The 16,141-nt window shown below is 39.0% G+C and overlaps 2 protein-coding genes across 2 annotated transcripts in view; both read left to right on the forward strand.

Moving 5' to 3' along the window:
* Positions 1-11,692, forward strand: part of LOC135099742 (phosphatidylinositol-glycan biosynthesis class F protein-like) — a 32,191-nt gene extending 20,499 nt beyond the window's left edge. Inside the window, exons 4-5 of the mRNA XM_064002236.1 lie at positions 6,967-7,063; positions 7,993-11,692. Coding sequence (XP_063858306.1) covers positions 6,967-7,063; positions 7,993-8,109 — 214 coding nt within the window. The 3' untranslated portion in view covers positions 8,110-11,692. The remainder of the gene's footprint in view (positions 1-6,966; positions 7,064-7,992) is intronic.
* On the forward strand, positions 8,891-11,692 carry LOC135099741 (uncharacterized). The gene has a single exon (XM_064002235.1). The coding sequence runs from the start codon at positions 8,891-8,893 to the stop codon at positions 10,085-10,087; it is 1,197 nt and encodes a 398-aa protein (XP_063858305.1). The 3' UTR covers positions 10,088-11,692.
* Positions 11,693-16,141: the final 4,449 nt, after the last annotated feature.

Consider the following 16,141-nt stretch of genomic DNA (forward strand, 5'->3'; position numbering starts at 1 on the left):
GAGTGATACTCAATCTCATGTAAGCTCTGAAGGGGTGGGGAGAGAAGCAGACTAATGTGTTTGAGCTCTTCAGAAAAATATTGAGAGTCAGTATGGAAGCTAGTTTATTTATTTGGCAGAAAGCCTAAGGGTTAAAGAATTAAGTTAGGAGGGACAGGTGAACACATAAGAGTTAAGAGATGGGTGAAAACATGGGTATGTAAGAATGTAGAAGTATACTTTGAAAGATGAAACAACTCCCATGTTTGAATCTTGGACAGGGAGGGGACAAGGTGAGTTTGTGCTTTAGGCCATGTTCATCTAACAGTGAATAGGTATAAAATGTAAAACAAAGAACAGTGACCTTGCCTTTCCAGCAGGAGTGGAAGAATAGTATTTTTACTCTCATAGGTATATTTTGAGTGTGAATGTGTATGTAGTCATTGTCTACATTTAGGTTATTGAGGTCACTCATTAAAAAACCACACCAAGCTGTTGTTGACACACATAGCTAATGAAAGGGGTTGGTGGCAGCAGTGGAGGCAGCAGCAGAAACTAGCATCACTGTGGGTAGCAGTGATGGCCCACTTCCTCTCCCTGTGCTAGTGTTACCCTGTCCAGTGTCATGGACTCCTCAGAAACTTGTTGTGGCCAGTCTTGTGTTAGGGTTTTGATTCCCCTACATCACAGTAAGACTGAGGCAAACTGACTGCCTGTGTGACTAACATAACAGCTGGGTACAGGTGACAATTGATTAGTGTCAGAGAGTAAATTATAACTGAGTATGTTCACATATATTTGTAATCTGCATGATAGAGGTGCACTAGTGACTAACTTAAGAAAATAAAGGCAAAAATAAAGTGTTGTTCCATTCATTTACTAACATTTTATTGCTTTTTGTCTCCAAAATTGCAAAAAAATCTCCCTTATTTTCTTCCAATACCTTTAGATTTCTGTTATTCCCTCTGTTTGTATACCAGGATTGAAACTACTTGGGTTTAAAAAACCCAACCCATTGGGATTTTTTGGGGGAGATTTTATTTTTTGGGGGTAAGGTTTTATTGGGTTATTTTGGGTTTTATTATAATTTTTATTCATCATAATTATATATAAATCAGCTTAACTAAGCAATTAAAAGTGATCTATAGTGAAACAAAAGGTTTGAAGCGTATTTTTATGTAGGAGGGACACTGGCTAAGAGCAACAATTTTTTTTTTTTTTTTATGTAGGCCAATGGCAACAAAAATCCAATAAAAAAAAAATGTCCACTGAAATGCCAGTCCCATAAAAGGGTCCAAAGCAGTAGTCAAAAAATTGAAGAATAAGTGTCTTGAAACCTCCCTCTTGAAGGAATTCAAGTCATAGGAAGGTGGAAATACAGAAGCAGGCAGGGAGTTCCAGAGTTTACCAGAGAAAGGGATGAATGATTGAGAATACTGGTTATCTCTTGCATTAGAGAGATGGACAGAATAGGGGTGAGAGAAAGAAGAAAGTCTTGTGCAGCTAGGCCGTGGGAGGAGGGGAGGCATGCAGTTAGCAAGATCAGAAGAGCAGTTAGCATGAAAATAGCGGTAGAAGACAGGTAGAGATGCAACATTGCGGCGATGAGAGAGAGATGCTGAAGACACTCAGTTAGAGAAGAGTTGATGAAACGAAAAGCTTTTGATTCCACCCTGTCTAGAAGAGCAGTATGAGTGGAACCCCCCCAGACATGTGAAGCACACTCCATACATGGACAGATAAGGCCCTTGTACAAAGTTAGCAGCTGGGTGGGTGAGAAAAACTGGCAGAGACGTCTCAGAACACCTAACTTCATAGAAGCTGTTTTAGCTAGAGATGAGATGTGAAGTTTCCAGTTCAGATTATAAGTAAAGGACAGACCGAGGATGTTCAGTGTAGAAGAGAGGGACAGTTGAGTGTCATTGAAGAAGAGGGGATAGTTGTCTGGAAGGTTGTGTTAAGTTGATAGATGGAGGAATTGAGTTTTTGAGGCAATGAACAATACCAAGTTTGCTCTGCTCAATCAGAAATTTTAGAAAGATCAGAAGTCAAGCGTTCTGCGACTTCCCTGCGTGAAATGTTTACTTCCTGAAGGGTTGGACATATATGAAAAGACGTGGAAAAGTGTAGGGTGGTATCATCAGCGTAGGAGTGGATAGGACAAGAAGTTTGGTTTAGAAGATCATTAATGAATAATAAGAAGAGAGTGGGTGACAGGATAGAACCTTGAGGAACACCACTGTTAATAGGTTTAGGAGAAGAACAGTGACCGTCTACCACAGCAGCAATAGAATGGTCAGAAAGGAAACTTGAGATGAAGTTACAGAGAGAAGGATAGAAGCCGTAGGAGGGTAGTTTGGAAATCAAAGCTTTGTGCCAGACTCTATGTGCCAGAAGATCACCAGTAGAGTGGCCTTGATGGAACCCATACTGGTGATCAGATAGAAGGTTGTGAAGTGATAGATGTTTAAGAATCTTCTGGTTGAGGATAGATTCAAAAACTTTAGATATGCAGGAAATTATAGCAATAGGACGGTAGTTTGAGGGATTAGAACAGTCACCCTTTTTAGGAACAGGCTGAATGTAGGCAAACTTCCAGCAAGAAGGAAAGGTAGATGTTGACAGACAGAGCTGAAAGATTTTGACTAGGCAAGGTGCAAGCATGGTGGCACAGTTTTGGAGAACAATAGGAGGGACCCCATCAGGTCCATAAGCCTTCTGAGGGTTTAGGCCAGTGAGGGCATGGAAAACATCATTGCAAAGAATTTTAATAGGTGGCATGAAGTAGTCAGAGGGTGGAGGAGAGGGAGGAACAAGCCCAGAATCATCCAAGGTAGAGTTTTTAGCAAAGGTTTGAGGGAAGAGTTCAGCTTTAGAAATAGATGTGATAGCAGTGGTGCCATCTGGTTGAAATAAAGGTGGGAAAGAAGAAGAAGCAAAGCTATTGGAGATATTTTTGGCTTGATGCCAGAATTTATGAGGAGAGTTAGATCTTGAAAGGTTTTGACACTTTCTGTTAATGAAGGAGTTTTTGGCTAGTTGGAGAACAGACTTAGCATGGTTCCGAGCAGAAATATAAAGTGCATGAGATTCTGGTGATGGAAGGCTTAAGTACTTTTTGTGGGCCACCTCTCTATCATGTATAGCACGAGAACAAGCTGTGTTAAACCAAGGTTTGGAAGGTTTAGGTCGAGAAAAAGTGAGACATGCCAGACACTATCAGCACACAAAGACGGGTCTCTGACATGAAAACAGTAGTCATTCCAAGGAAAATCAGTAAAATACCTCCTCAGGTTCCCCCAACTAGCAGAGGCAAAATGCAAGAGGCACCTTCGCTTAGGGGGATCCTGAGGAGGGACTGGAGCGATAGGACAAGATACAGAGATGAGATTGTGATCGGAGGAGTTCAATGGAGAAGAAAGGGTGACACCATAAGCAGAAGGATTAGAGGTCAGGGAAAGGTGAAGAATGTTGGGCGTATCTCCAAGACGGTCAGGAATACGAGTAGGGTGTTGCTCCAATTGCTCTAGGTCGTGGAGGATAGCAAAGTTGAAGGCTAGTTCACCAGGATGGTCAGTGAAGGGAGAGGAAAGCCAAAGCTGGTGGTGAACATTGAAGTCTCCAAGAATGGAGATCTCTGCAAAAGGGAAGAGGGTCAGGATATACTCAAAGAATTTCTTATAGTCAGAGGAGTTAGGTGAGAGGTATACAGCACAGATAAATTTTGTTTGAGAGTGACTCTGTAGTCATAGCCAGATGGTGGAAAACTCTGAAGATTCAAGAGCATGGGCACGAGAGTAGGTTAAGTCATTGTGCACATAAACGCAACATCCAGCTTTGGATTGAAAATGAGGATAGAGAAAGTAGGAGGGAACAGAAAAGGGGCTACTGTCAGTTGCCTCAGACACCTGAGTTTCAGTGAGGAAAAGAAGATGAGCTTTTGAAGAGGAGAGGTGGTGTTCTACAGATTGAAAATTAGATCTTAGACTGCGAATGTTGCAGAAGTTAATGAAGAAAAAGTTGAGGGGGGTGTCAAGACACTTAGGGTCGTCGACAGAAAGGCAGTCAGACCTGGGGACATTTATGGTCCCCTCCCCAGTTGGGGACTCCAAGGCTGGTGCAGGAGTCGCCATGATAATTTTGAAATTTTTGAGTGAAGGGTGTGTGTGTTATTAGGTGCTTGTAGTTTTGTGTGGAGGAAGAGAGTTGTCTTTAGAGGGCAGGTTGTGACTGCCCCCTCGTGTTGTGAGACACAAAGGGAAATGTTCAGTGAGGTCACAGCTGGGTTTAATGGTAAGTTCACAGCACCCCCTGAACAGTGCTTTAGACCTCATTGGGAGTAATTATCATTTCGGCAGGTGTCTACTGCCTCATCCTCATATAATTAAAAAAAAAAAAAAAGAGGCTCACTGAGTGCCAGTCCCCAAACAGAGTCAAAAGTGGTCGTCAAAAATTAAAGGATAAGTGTCTTGAAACCTCCTTCTTGAAAGAGTTCAAGAAGAAGTAGGAAATCCAGAAGCAGGAAGGGAGTTCCAGAGTTTACCAGAGAAAGATGAATGATTGAGAATACTGGTTAACTCTTTCATTAGAAAGGTGGACAGAATAGGGGTGAAAGACAGAAGAAAGGCTAGTACAGCAAGGCTATGTGAGGAGGGGAGGCATGCAGTTAGCATGAAAATAGCAGTAGGAGATAGCAAGAGATGCAACACTGAAGCAATGAGAGAGAGGCTGAACAATCAGTTAGAGGAGGGGAGTTGATAAAAAGAAAAGCTTTTGATTTCACCCTGTCTAAAAGAGTGGTATGAGTGGAATCCCCTCATACATGTGAAGCATACTCCATACATGGACAGATAAGGTCCCTGCATAGAGTTAGTAGCTGGGGGGGTGAGAAAAACTGGTGGAGACGACTCAGAACTCCTAACTTCTTAGAAGCCGTTTTCACTAGAGATGAGATGTGAAGTTTCCAGTTTAGATTATAAGTAAAGGACAGACTGAGGATGTTTAATATAGAATAGGGGAACAGTTGAGTGTCTTTGAAGAAGAGGGGATAGTTGTCTGGAAGATTATGTTGAGTTGACAGATAGAGGAATTGAATTTTTGAGGCACTGAACAATACCAAGTTTACTCTGCCCCAATCAGAAATTTTAGAGATCAGAAGTCAAGCATTCTGTGGCTTCCCAGTGAGAACTACTTACTTCCTGAAGGATTGGATGTCTACGAAAAGATGTGCAAAAGTGCAGGGTGGTATCATCAGCTTAGGAGTGGATAGGACAAGAAGTTTGGTTTAGATCGTTGATGAATAATAGGAAGAGAATTGGTGACAGGACAGAACCCTGAGGAACATCACTGTTAATGGATCTAGAAGAAGTAGATGGATCTACTGCAGAAGCAATAGAATGGTCAGAAAGGAAACAAGATGAAGTTACAGAGAGGAGGATAGAAGCTGTAGGAGGGTTGTTCAGAAATTAGAGCTTGTGTCAGACTTTATTAAAAGCTTTGATATATCTAAGTCAACAGCAAAAGTTTCACCAAAATTCCTAAAAGAGGATGACCAAGACTCAGTAAGGAAAGCCAGATTACCAGTACAGTGGCCTTGACAGAACCAGTACTAGCAATCTGATAGAAGGTTGTGAAGTGATAGATGTTTAAGGATCTTCCCGTTGAGGATAGATTCAAAACTCTAGAGAGGCAGGAAATTAAGGCAATAGGACGATAGTTTGAGGGATTATAATGGTCACCCTTTTTAGAAAGAGGCTGAATTTAGACACACTTCCAGCAAGAAGGAAAGGTAGATGTTGATGGACAGAGTTGAAATAGTTTGATTTGGCAAGGTACAATCATGGAGACACAGTTTCAGAAAACAATAGGTCCATAAGTCTTCTGGGGGTTAAGGCCAGCAAAGGCATGGAAAACATCACTGCAAAGGATCTTAATGGGTAGCATGAAGTAGTTAGAGGGTGAAGGAGTGGGGAGCAAGCCATGAATCATTCAAACATAGGTTTGAGCCAAGAGTTCAGCTTGAGAAATAGCTGAGGTGGCAGTGGTGCCATCAGATTGAAATAAAGGAGGGAAAGCTGAAGAAAAGCCATTGGAGATGTTTTTTGCTAGGTGCCAAATTCATGAGGGGATTTAGTTCTTGAAAGATTTTGACACTTTCTATTAGTGAAGAACAGACACTTATTTAGGTCATGCTGGTACAGGTTGGTCCAGTTGCACAAAGCATGTTTAACTTGTACTGTGCAAGACATGAATGTGTCAGGCATGACTACTTTTACATTTTTTATGTATATGTACATATATAGACCTTATTTATCAATATGATACAGAACTAAATTTTTATATGTAAAATAAAAAAACAAAAACAAAACCCACTTGTACAGTACATTTTTTTTATAAAAAAAATATATGTATTTATATTCGTTTATTTATTTATTTTATTTTATTTCATTTTATTTTATTTTATTTTATTTTATTTTATTTTATTTTACTGATTTATTTATCTTTTTTTTTTTTTAGTATTTTTTATTTTTTTTAATGCCAACCCTGGTGTGTACATTGCCATTGAAACACACGTATCTCAAGTCACATGACCCAAGGTGCGATGTTACACAACTAAGAAAATTAAGTGACTTTGAACACACAAATATTGCCCTCACTGTGGCACTATTGCAATCATGCAACTATTATCACCTTGTGAATTGTCCCTTAGATTGAGCATTACTTGAGTAAGGCTGCTGATGATCAGTGTGACCGGTGAAGTGCCATAACTTGCTGTCTGTTCATGCTCTTATCAAAATTGAACATTACATGTGAGATGATTCTGTTAATGTGGTTATGAGGCATAAGCTACATCTCAGAGAGGAGTGAATCATCCATATTCACACCATATACACCAACAACTTGACCAATAGTGCTGTATCAGATTTACAGTAAATCTAGATATCCAATATTGAATTAGGAAGAATGACCATTTTCCCCTTGTTTCAGGCAAAACATTGAGAGTGAAGTGAAAAGCTTTGCTGTGCTGGTAGCAACCTGGGCAGGAGCTTTTCCCATTCCCCTTGATTGGGACCGCCCTTGGCAGGTAAAAATAGAGCTTTGTCTTAAGTAGTGATAGAATATATCAGTATCCATAATTTTGAGATTGATAAATGTTCTTGCATTTCTGCAATCCACCTACTAATTACTCTCCTCTTTGATATGCTTTCATATAATATAATAATTCATTCTGATCCTTTCACTCCACTTCACTAAACTATCTCAGTCTAGGAGAGTGAAAGTGCAATCATGCATCATGTAAAATATAATTTATATTAGTATATTTTGGAAGATAGAAAATATAAGCGAGGACATCAGGAAAATGAGAGTATTGGAACAAATGATGACGGAATGTTGACTGAGAAAGATGTCTTAAGTAAGAGATGGATTAGGCATTTTTGAAGGATTACTGAATGTGGGGGAGGGTAAGGGGTCTGACAATATCGTAATAGTAGGAATGGAGCTAAGAACACAAGAACATAACATTAGGGAAGTTGCAAGGAGCCAGCAGCTTCTGTATGAATCATACCTACTTTTATCCATCTATGATACCTATCCATTAATTTATCTACTTCTTTCAAAGCTCCACAATAACTTAGCACTAACAACCTCTGATCTCTGATCTTCCTGATCTCTGATTTTGTTCATCTGAAAATGTTCAGTCTTCTAATCCACCTCTCATCTAGATTTAGTTCTGCATCATACACAATCCTTTTGGCTTGATTTCTCTTTACCTTTACATTTTTATAAGGCACTTTATCCTTCCTCTCCAGCCACATATCTTCTTTTCAACTACAACCATACAGCCATACTTAGCTCTTCACTCCGTGACTCACCTCCCTTCTTCACCCCATCATAAATATAAACAGGATAATTTTTGGGTTAATCTGACTTATGAGTGTATTCACACAGTATTATTTGCCAACTTGAGTAAAGATGCAGTTTGAGTAACTTTCATTGTATCTCTATTTTCAGGTGTGGCCTCTTACTTGTAGTATTGGAGCAATTCTTGGTGAGCTTGGAGCCTCAGTGTATTTCCTGAGTGTGCTTTGGAGCAAGGGAGGAACACAGTGGAAGAATAAGGCGAGGTAAAGTGGAAAACATTTTTCCAAACACTTCACTGGAGATCTCACTGGAAGAATAATAGTTCCTTTTAGACTCCTAAAGTGGAGGACCTTAAATGAACAGTGTGAGCAAAGAGTGCCAGGAACTGAAAGATCTGTATGACAGGTGTTTCAACCAGTGGTATGGTGAGAAGTTTCTCAGTGGGCAGACGGATGACACCAGTTGTGAACCAGTCTATAAGCAATATCAGCAGTGTGTAAAGGATGCTCTTAAAAAGTTGAAGATTGAAATCCCTAAAATAGAAGATCCTTCAGCAGATGATAAGCCAAAGGAGTGAAGAATATCAGTGATAGATATTTGAGGCATATGAAGTGGCATTGAGATTTCTTTATAGTGTCTTTTTATGGTCTGCCTTTTCATCCCTTAAAATCTTCATAACGAGAAAAGCCCTTGCAGGCATTTACAGTTTTGGGAATCCCTTATAGGTGTTAATATATTTACAATGTTTAAGAAGATCCGCAGTTCCATAAGCCACTACTACCGGCAGTATGAACTCAACACAGCTATATATATGCTGGAGCCAAGAGAGAAAATGGCTATGAATATATTCTTCTTCTCCATTGTTGGCCTCATTACATATTCTTCATTCTTCTACTTGCCTCATTACACTTCTACAATGCTGGCTTTCTTTGGTCTCATTGATATGGGCAACTGAGTAGGAATATACCTCTAGATGCATGACCATGTTATTCTAATTAGCAATTTTTTTGTGAATGTAATTCTTAATTCTCTCATATGTTGATCCATCATGGCTTCAGAGCAAAAGCAAGTAAGGATATTGACAAAGAGTGAACAGAGACAAACTATCAAGGGAATTCACAAGCCTAAGAAGAACATTATTAAGAATTATCTTGAAAGCCCATTTGCTCTTGAATGGCCAGAACTCACCACTGGTGATGAGGAAGCAATCACTGCTTTGATACAGAAGAGCTGTGCAGGGCTGAGGAAATTGGAATGCAAACCTCCATGGAAACAGGTAGCTAAATATAAGGGAGCCGAAAGAAAATCATTTCTAAAGGAATGTCATATGAAGTTTCTAGAGAATTTAGATCCTGATGGTAAAAAACAGAATGACAAGAGGAAGGAAGCACTGTCTCATTTGATATTTGGCTACAATGCAGTGATGAGGGCCCTGGAAAAAGATGGTGTTGCTGGAATCTTGGTGAAAAAAAATGTTGATCCTGTTTTTGTTACAAAGTCTTTCCTGCCTGGGTGTGCCAGGAAATGCATTCCACTGGTCCCTTTGAATGATCTGGATATGATACTGAAAGATAAGGAAACACTGAGTCTTTCCCATGCATGCATGGCTCTTGGATTGAAAACATCTGTCAAGGAAGAGTCAAATTTATTTTTCCCATTGTATATCAAGATGTGTGAAGCTCTTAATGTGGAAGAGGAAGATATGAATGAAGATGTTTGTGAAAATGAGCTAGAAAGTTCTGCTGCTAATAATCTAGAAAATAAGAATTCAAAATGTTCTTATAAACTATCAGAAACTAAAATAAGATCTTACCACCTAAAACGAAATGGTAAGGGCACACGAGCATTTACTCCACATGCACAAGAGCTTGAAGTTAGGGACTCAGATTTGAATATGGATTTTGCAGGGTTCAAGTCCTTCGATGCTCAGAACAACAGATTCAGACAAGATGATGCAGAATCAAGAAAAACAGTTGAGACCAAATTAAAGAATTTCAATAGAGCAGCTGCAGTTAGTGAAAACTTTGACTTTAGCAGTGTGATTCTTATTGATGCTTCTGGAGATGAGAACCACTCAATTGAAAGTGACAAGGTGAAGGATAAAGCCTCTGATGTAGAGAAACTTCTAAACAAAGCTTCTCACAAAACAAAGCAAAAAGCCAAAAAAATAGGCAATGTTCCTTATGTTTCTGCCAAAACCAAACGACTGAAAGGAAACCCTAATAGGAAAAGTAAGCGTAAATAATTCTGAGTTATGCCACACAAATGATGCTGTGGTGTGCAAGGCTATTTTGATGGGCTGCACTTTGGATCAGAAAGATGGGTGCAACATATATTTAGATTTATTTGATTCTTTTTTCACTCGAATATTTTGTTAGCTTATGTTGTAGTTATATGATTCTTACACTACTGTTTGAGTGCACAAGACAAATTATAATTAAATTAAATAAGTATCATGTTGATGTGCAGTTGCTAATGACATTCCAGTTTCTATCTTTGAGTATTTCACCATAGTATGTACAGTGGAACCTAAGTTACCGATCGCTTCCCTTTTCAAACTAGTTTTTGAATAAAATTTTGAATTCATAACTGCTTTGATTGCCATACCATAGTTTGGTTTTCAAACAAAGTTACTTGATTTAAAATAATAAAAGACATTGCAAAAAATGCCATTTGTTACTAATTTATAGTTTATAAATATTTCCTTCATTTTTATGTATTTGGAGGAGAGAGACAGTGGGTAAAACAGTAATTCAATCTTTGAAATAAGGAAAATGTGACCCCGTTGAAGGGCCTTGATATAAGCAGTTTTCGGCACTCAGGAGTAATCCCAAGCCACCTGTGGCTCTCTTGATGACCCACAATGCCATCACTATTGCACACTGTATTTTCCCAGCAGCTTTTCTCAGCAGCAAGATGTCTAGGCATTATGATCACCTTCAGTTTGGCAGTAAGTGTTTTGCTCTTCTCTGTGTCACTCTGTAAGGTGACAAAGAGAATACCTACACGATCTAAACAATATCTTCTGATGAGTTCTGTGTCACTAAGCTCATTCCTTTTTGCTGATAAGTAATTTCTGAGCTGGAGGTTTTGTGGAGCAGCCGTCTTGGCTGTGGGAGCACCTGTCATAAGGAGACTGGTGTCCGGGAATGGATTAAACCATTTTACATTGATTCCTATGGGGAAAATAGTTTTGGTTTCCAAACGTTTTGGATTTCGAACAGCATTCAGGAACAAATTAAGTTCGAGAACTGAGGTTCCACTGTACTTGTATTACCATCACAATGGTGTTTAATATGAGTCTCATGCATATTTATCCTTTATGCAATATGGAGCTGTTATCATAATGTAATTGAAATTGCTAATATGTTTATTAAGAGATTCTAAATTGTCTTCATTCTGAAAAAAAAATCCAAAACTTCAAAACCATAGAGCTGTGTATTTCAGTTTTTATGACTGCATGATCACACTCTGAGCAAATCAGAGCTTAGCTAAAGAAAATGTAATGAATGAACAAAATATTTGTAAGCACTTCATTTGACACTTAACACTCTTCAGTTGCATTTTAAGTAATAAAAGAAAGTGTATGTAGATTAACATAAGCATGATTTTGTAAAAATTAAATTGTAGCCAATGGCATGAGACTTTAGAATGACTGATCATGTTGCATTATGTATAAGACATCAGACAATGAATGTGACATTATGCATTGTTTAAGAATTGTTCCCTTCCAGTGAATAATTGGGACGTATTGCATGAAATTTGGTTTTATGGATTTATTATTTTTTTGTGTAATGTTATGAACTATTTGTTGACATTTACAATCACTTACCAGTAAAAAATGCACTCAGGTAAGAATTTTTCTTATCCTAAGCAAACTTGAAAGGGGGAGTGAGGGGATATCTGTATTGTGAGAACTTTTAATCAGTAAGTGCTGTATCAGTCCTGATTCAGCCTGTTCTCACACACAGTAATGCAAGATGGGAAAATCCTCTCAACATGGGTGGCTGTGCAGGTGTGAGAACTGGTCACTGGTTAGTGTTTGGGAAAAGTTTTGCTTGAAGAACTGGTGTTCAAATAATAATGTTTGATAGATTATATGAAATAAAAATTTATTAGTGCAAAAAACTATTTTATAAATAAAAAATTTCAAGGCAAAGCATTTATTTCATACATTTTTTTCAGTTTAGCCTATGACTAGTGCACCCTTTGCAACATCGCTGCAGTAGAAGTAGATTCCTTGAATTTTACAAATATAAAGCAATGTGTGTTACCTATATGAGTATGAAGTGTGAAGATAAAAACTGTGGGGCAATATCTGTTGTTGTTTTCTTTTTTTTTCATAAGACTTCTTATATCTCCATTTAATTTTCTTACTAGTTATTTCATCATTCCCAGATTGTTGTTGTGTAACTGATAGTCTATCCTTTACCTTTTTGGCACATGTGTTCAGCTTATGCCAATTTTTTATTGTAGTACACATGTATGTAGCTTCAGTCTGCTCCTAATTCTATAATACTGCCTTCTTACTATCGTGTTATGCCAAAATCATTCTTTGAGGACTTTGCAATACTTCCCTGAAACCACAAAGGTTTCCCATCCTTACATTAAAAGTGATAGAATGCAATGATTACGTATGTCATTTTTTTAGTTATAGCAGTAGATTACTTCTTGTAACAAGTTTCACTTCTTCCTTTTATCTCTTATTTTGTGTAATAGTTACTTGATTTTCTTTTATTTAAAAAAAGAATGATATTAGATCATGAATGTGTAAAATAAAGATAACTAACAAAGAATGATCACAATATTATGAGGAGTTTTTTTGGCCTAGGTGAAATTGTTTATACCATTTGTGGAATTAATTCGGTGGATGAAAATAGTAGTTTGTGATAGTAACTCACTGTGTTATCAGATTCTACATAAGGCATAAAAGAAAGGTGATAAACAGTTTGTCATCCTAAGATGTTAACAAGACAACAGCGACTCAGTAAAATCAGCATTAAGGACAAGCACATTAACAGTTTTGCATAAAGCTGGTGATGTCTTTTGTCAAAAGCTTGAGATAAAAAGGTGTGTAGCATCCTTCCTTTTTGCCTAATCTAAAATCTGATAGCAATGTGGTATCTCTTTTTGGTGTTTGTTCTCTTTTAGTTGGCATGTATTCTCTTACATACAGATGCCACTAGTTTTTTGACTGCACTACCAGGATAGGGGGAAATGAACAGAAACTCAAGTTCTCCAGTTCTTATGCTATGAATATGTACAAAAGTTATGCACACTGCTCAAGCCACAGAGGCTGGGGAGAGCAGTGATGAGACATGGCTTGAAACACAGTATAGGTAAAATCTGTGCCGTGTCCTGAAGCAGGACTGCATGATAGTGCAAGTGTAACTGTGGGCAGTGAAAAGTTTGGGTGGTGAGTGAAACATTAGATATATGGAGGAAGATCTTGAGTGGAGAATGCGGCTGGAGAGGTGAGCTTGTGTTTTGGTTTGAAAACTGGTGGAGATGACAGATTACCTGACATGGCTGTTTCTTATATGTCCCAGGATTGAAGACAGAAGCAAGGAGATGCTGACTGTGTTGACAGCTGTTGTTGCAAACCAATGAACACAACAATCATCAACCTTGATAAAAACAAATTGATTTTTAAACAATAGTGAATAAGTAAAAATGAATGAAGGAATACAGTCTGAAGGAAAGTTGTCATGAGAATTTAGATGGAAAAGGACCAGAGGGAGAGAGAGAGAGAGAGAGAGACCACACTTGAAGAACATGTGGTGACTACTTCATTGTCATCTTGTTCAGAACTTCCTCTATCCCATACTCTTATTTCCATTTACAGTATCATAATAATTAAGTGAAGAAAGCAGCAAAGAATAAAAAGCAGTTTATCACTTCAGCTTGTATTACTTTGATTATTCTTAACCAAGTTTTAATTTGATGTAAAAAATTTACCATCTGCTTTTAATTCTTTTATTCGATGAACAATTTTTTTTTTTTTTTTTTATGTAGGATGGACACTGGCCTAGGGCAACAAAAATCCAATAAAAAAAAATGCCCACTGAAATGCCAGTCCCATAAAAGGGTCAAAGCAGTAGTCAAAAATTGATGGATAAGTGTCTTGCAACCTCCCTCTTGAAGGAATTCAAGTCATAGGAAGGTGGAAATACAGAAGCAGGCAGGGAGTTCCAGAGTTTACCAGAGAAAGGAATGAATGATTGAGAATACTGGTTAACTCTTGCATTAGAGAGGTGGACAGAATAGGGGTGAGAGAAAGAAGAAAGTCTTGTGCAGCGAGGCCGCGGGAGGAGGGGAGGCATGCAGTTAGCAAGATCAGAAGAGCAGTTAGCATGAAAATAGTGGTAGAAAACAGCTAGAGATGCAACATTGCGGTGGTGAGAGAGAGGCTGAAGACAGTCAGTTAGAGGAAAGGAGTTGATTAGATGAAAAGCTTTTGATTCCACCCTGTCTAGAAGAGCAGTATGAGTGGAACCCCCCCAGACATGTAAAGCATACTCCATACATGGACGGATAAGGCCCTTGTACAGAGTTAGCAGCTGGGGAGGTGAGAAAAATTGGTGGAGACGTCTCAGAACGCCTAACTTCATAGAAGCTGTTTTAGCTAGAGATGAGATGTGGTTTCCATTTCAGATTACAAGTAAAGGACAGACTGAGGATGTTCACTGTAGAAGAGGAGGACAGTTGAGTGTCATTGAAGAAGAGGGGATAGTTGTCTGGAAGTTTGTGTCAGGTTGATAGATGGAGGAATTGAGTTTTTGAGGCATTGAACAATACCAAGTTTGCTCTGCCCCAATCAGAAATTTTAGAAAGATCAGAAGTCAAGCGTTCTGTGGCTTCCCTGTGTGAAACGTTTACCTCCTGAAGGGTTGGATGTCTATGAAAAGACATGGAAAAGTGTAGGGTGGTATCATCAGCGTATGAGTGGATAGAACAAGATATTTGGTTTAGATCACTGATGAATAATAGGAAGAGAGTTGGTGACAGGACAGAACCCTGAGGAATACCACTGTTAATAGATTTAGGAGAAGAACAGTGACTGTCTACCACAGCAGCAATAGAATGGTCAGAAAGGAAACTTGAGATGAAGTTACAGAGAGAAAGATAGAAGGCGTAGGAGGATAGTTTGGAAAATCAAAGCTTTTGTGCCGGACTTTACCAAAAGGTTCACACTCCAAGTTTTACTTCTCTTTCCTTATCTTTGTTTTGTACACTACTTGTTTCCAGCTTTGGCTTTCCTCTCCCTTCACTGACCATCCTGGTGAACTAGCCTACAACTTTGCTATCCTCCATGACCTAGAGCAATTGGTGCAACACCCTACTCGTATTCCTGACCGTCTTGGAGATACGCCCAACATTCTTGACCTTTTCCTGACCTCTAATCCTTCTGCTTATGTTGTCACCCTTTCTTCTCCGATGGGCTCCTCCGATCACAATCTCATATCTTTATCTTGTCCTATTGCTCCAATCCCTCCTCAGGATTCCCCTAAGTGAAGGTGCCTCTGGCGTTTTGCCGCTGCTAGTTGGGGGGGGACCTGAGGAGGTATTTTGCTGATTTTCCTTGGAATGACTACTGCTTCCGTGTCAGAGACCCGTCTTTGTGTGCTGAGCGCATAACAGAGGTGATAGTGTCTGGCATGGAGGCGTACATTCCTCACTCTTTTTCTCGTCCTAATCCTTCTAAACCTCGGTTTAACACAGCTTGTTCTCGTGCTATACATGATAGAGAGGTGGCCCACAAAAGGTACTTAAGCCTTCCATCACTAGAATCTCATGCACTTTATATTTCTGCTTGGAACCATGCCAAGTCTGTTCTCCAACTAGCCAAAAACTCCTTCATTAACAGAAAATGTCAAAACCTTTCAAGATGTAGCTCCCCTCATGATTTCTGGCATCTAGCCAAAAATATCTCCAATAACTTTGCTTCTTCTTTTTTCCCTCCTCTATTTCAACCAGATGGCACCACTGCTATCACATCTATTTCTAAAGCTGAACTCTTCACTCAAACCTTTGCTAAAAACTCTACCTTGGATGATTCTGGGCTTGTTCCTCCCTCTCCTCCACCCTCTGACTACTTCATGCCACGTATTAAAATTCTTCGCAATGATGTTTTCCATGCCCTCGCTGGCCTAAACCCTTGGAAGGCTTATGGACCTGATGGGGCCCCTCCTATTGTTCTCCAAAACTGTGCCTCCATGCTTGCACCTTGCCTAGTTAAACTCTTTCAGCTCTGTCTGTCAACATCTACCTTTCCTTCTTGCTGGAAGTTTGCCTACAT

The sequence above is a fragment of the Scylla paramamosain genome, chromosome 4, assembly GCF_035594125.1.
Source record: "Scylla paramamosain isolate STU-SP2022 chromosome 4, ASM3559412v1, whole genome shotgun sequence".
Taxonomy (NCBI): domain Eukaryota; kingdom Metazoa; phylum Arthropoda; class Malacostraca; order Decapoda; family Portunidae; genus Scylla; species Scylla paramamosain.

Coding starts and splice junctions, on each gene's coding strand:
- LOC135099741 (XM_064002235.1), top strand. CDS start 8,891: ATGGCTTCAGAGCAAAAGCAAGTAAGGATATTGACAAAGAGTGAACAG.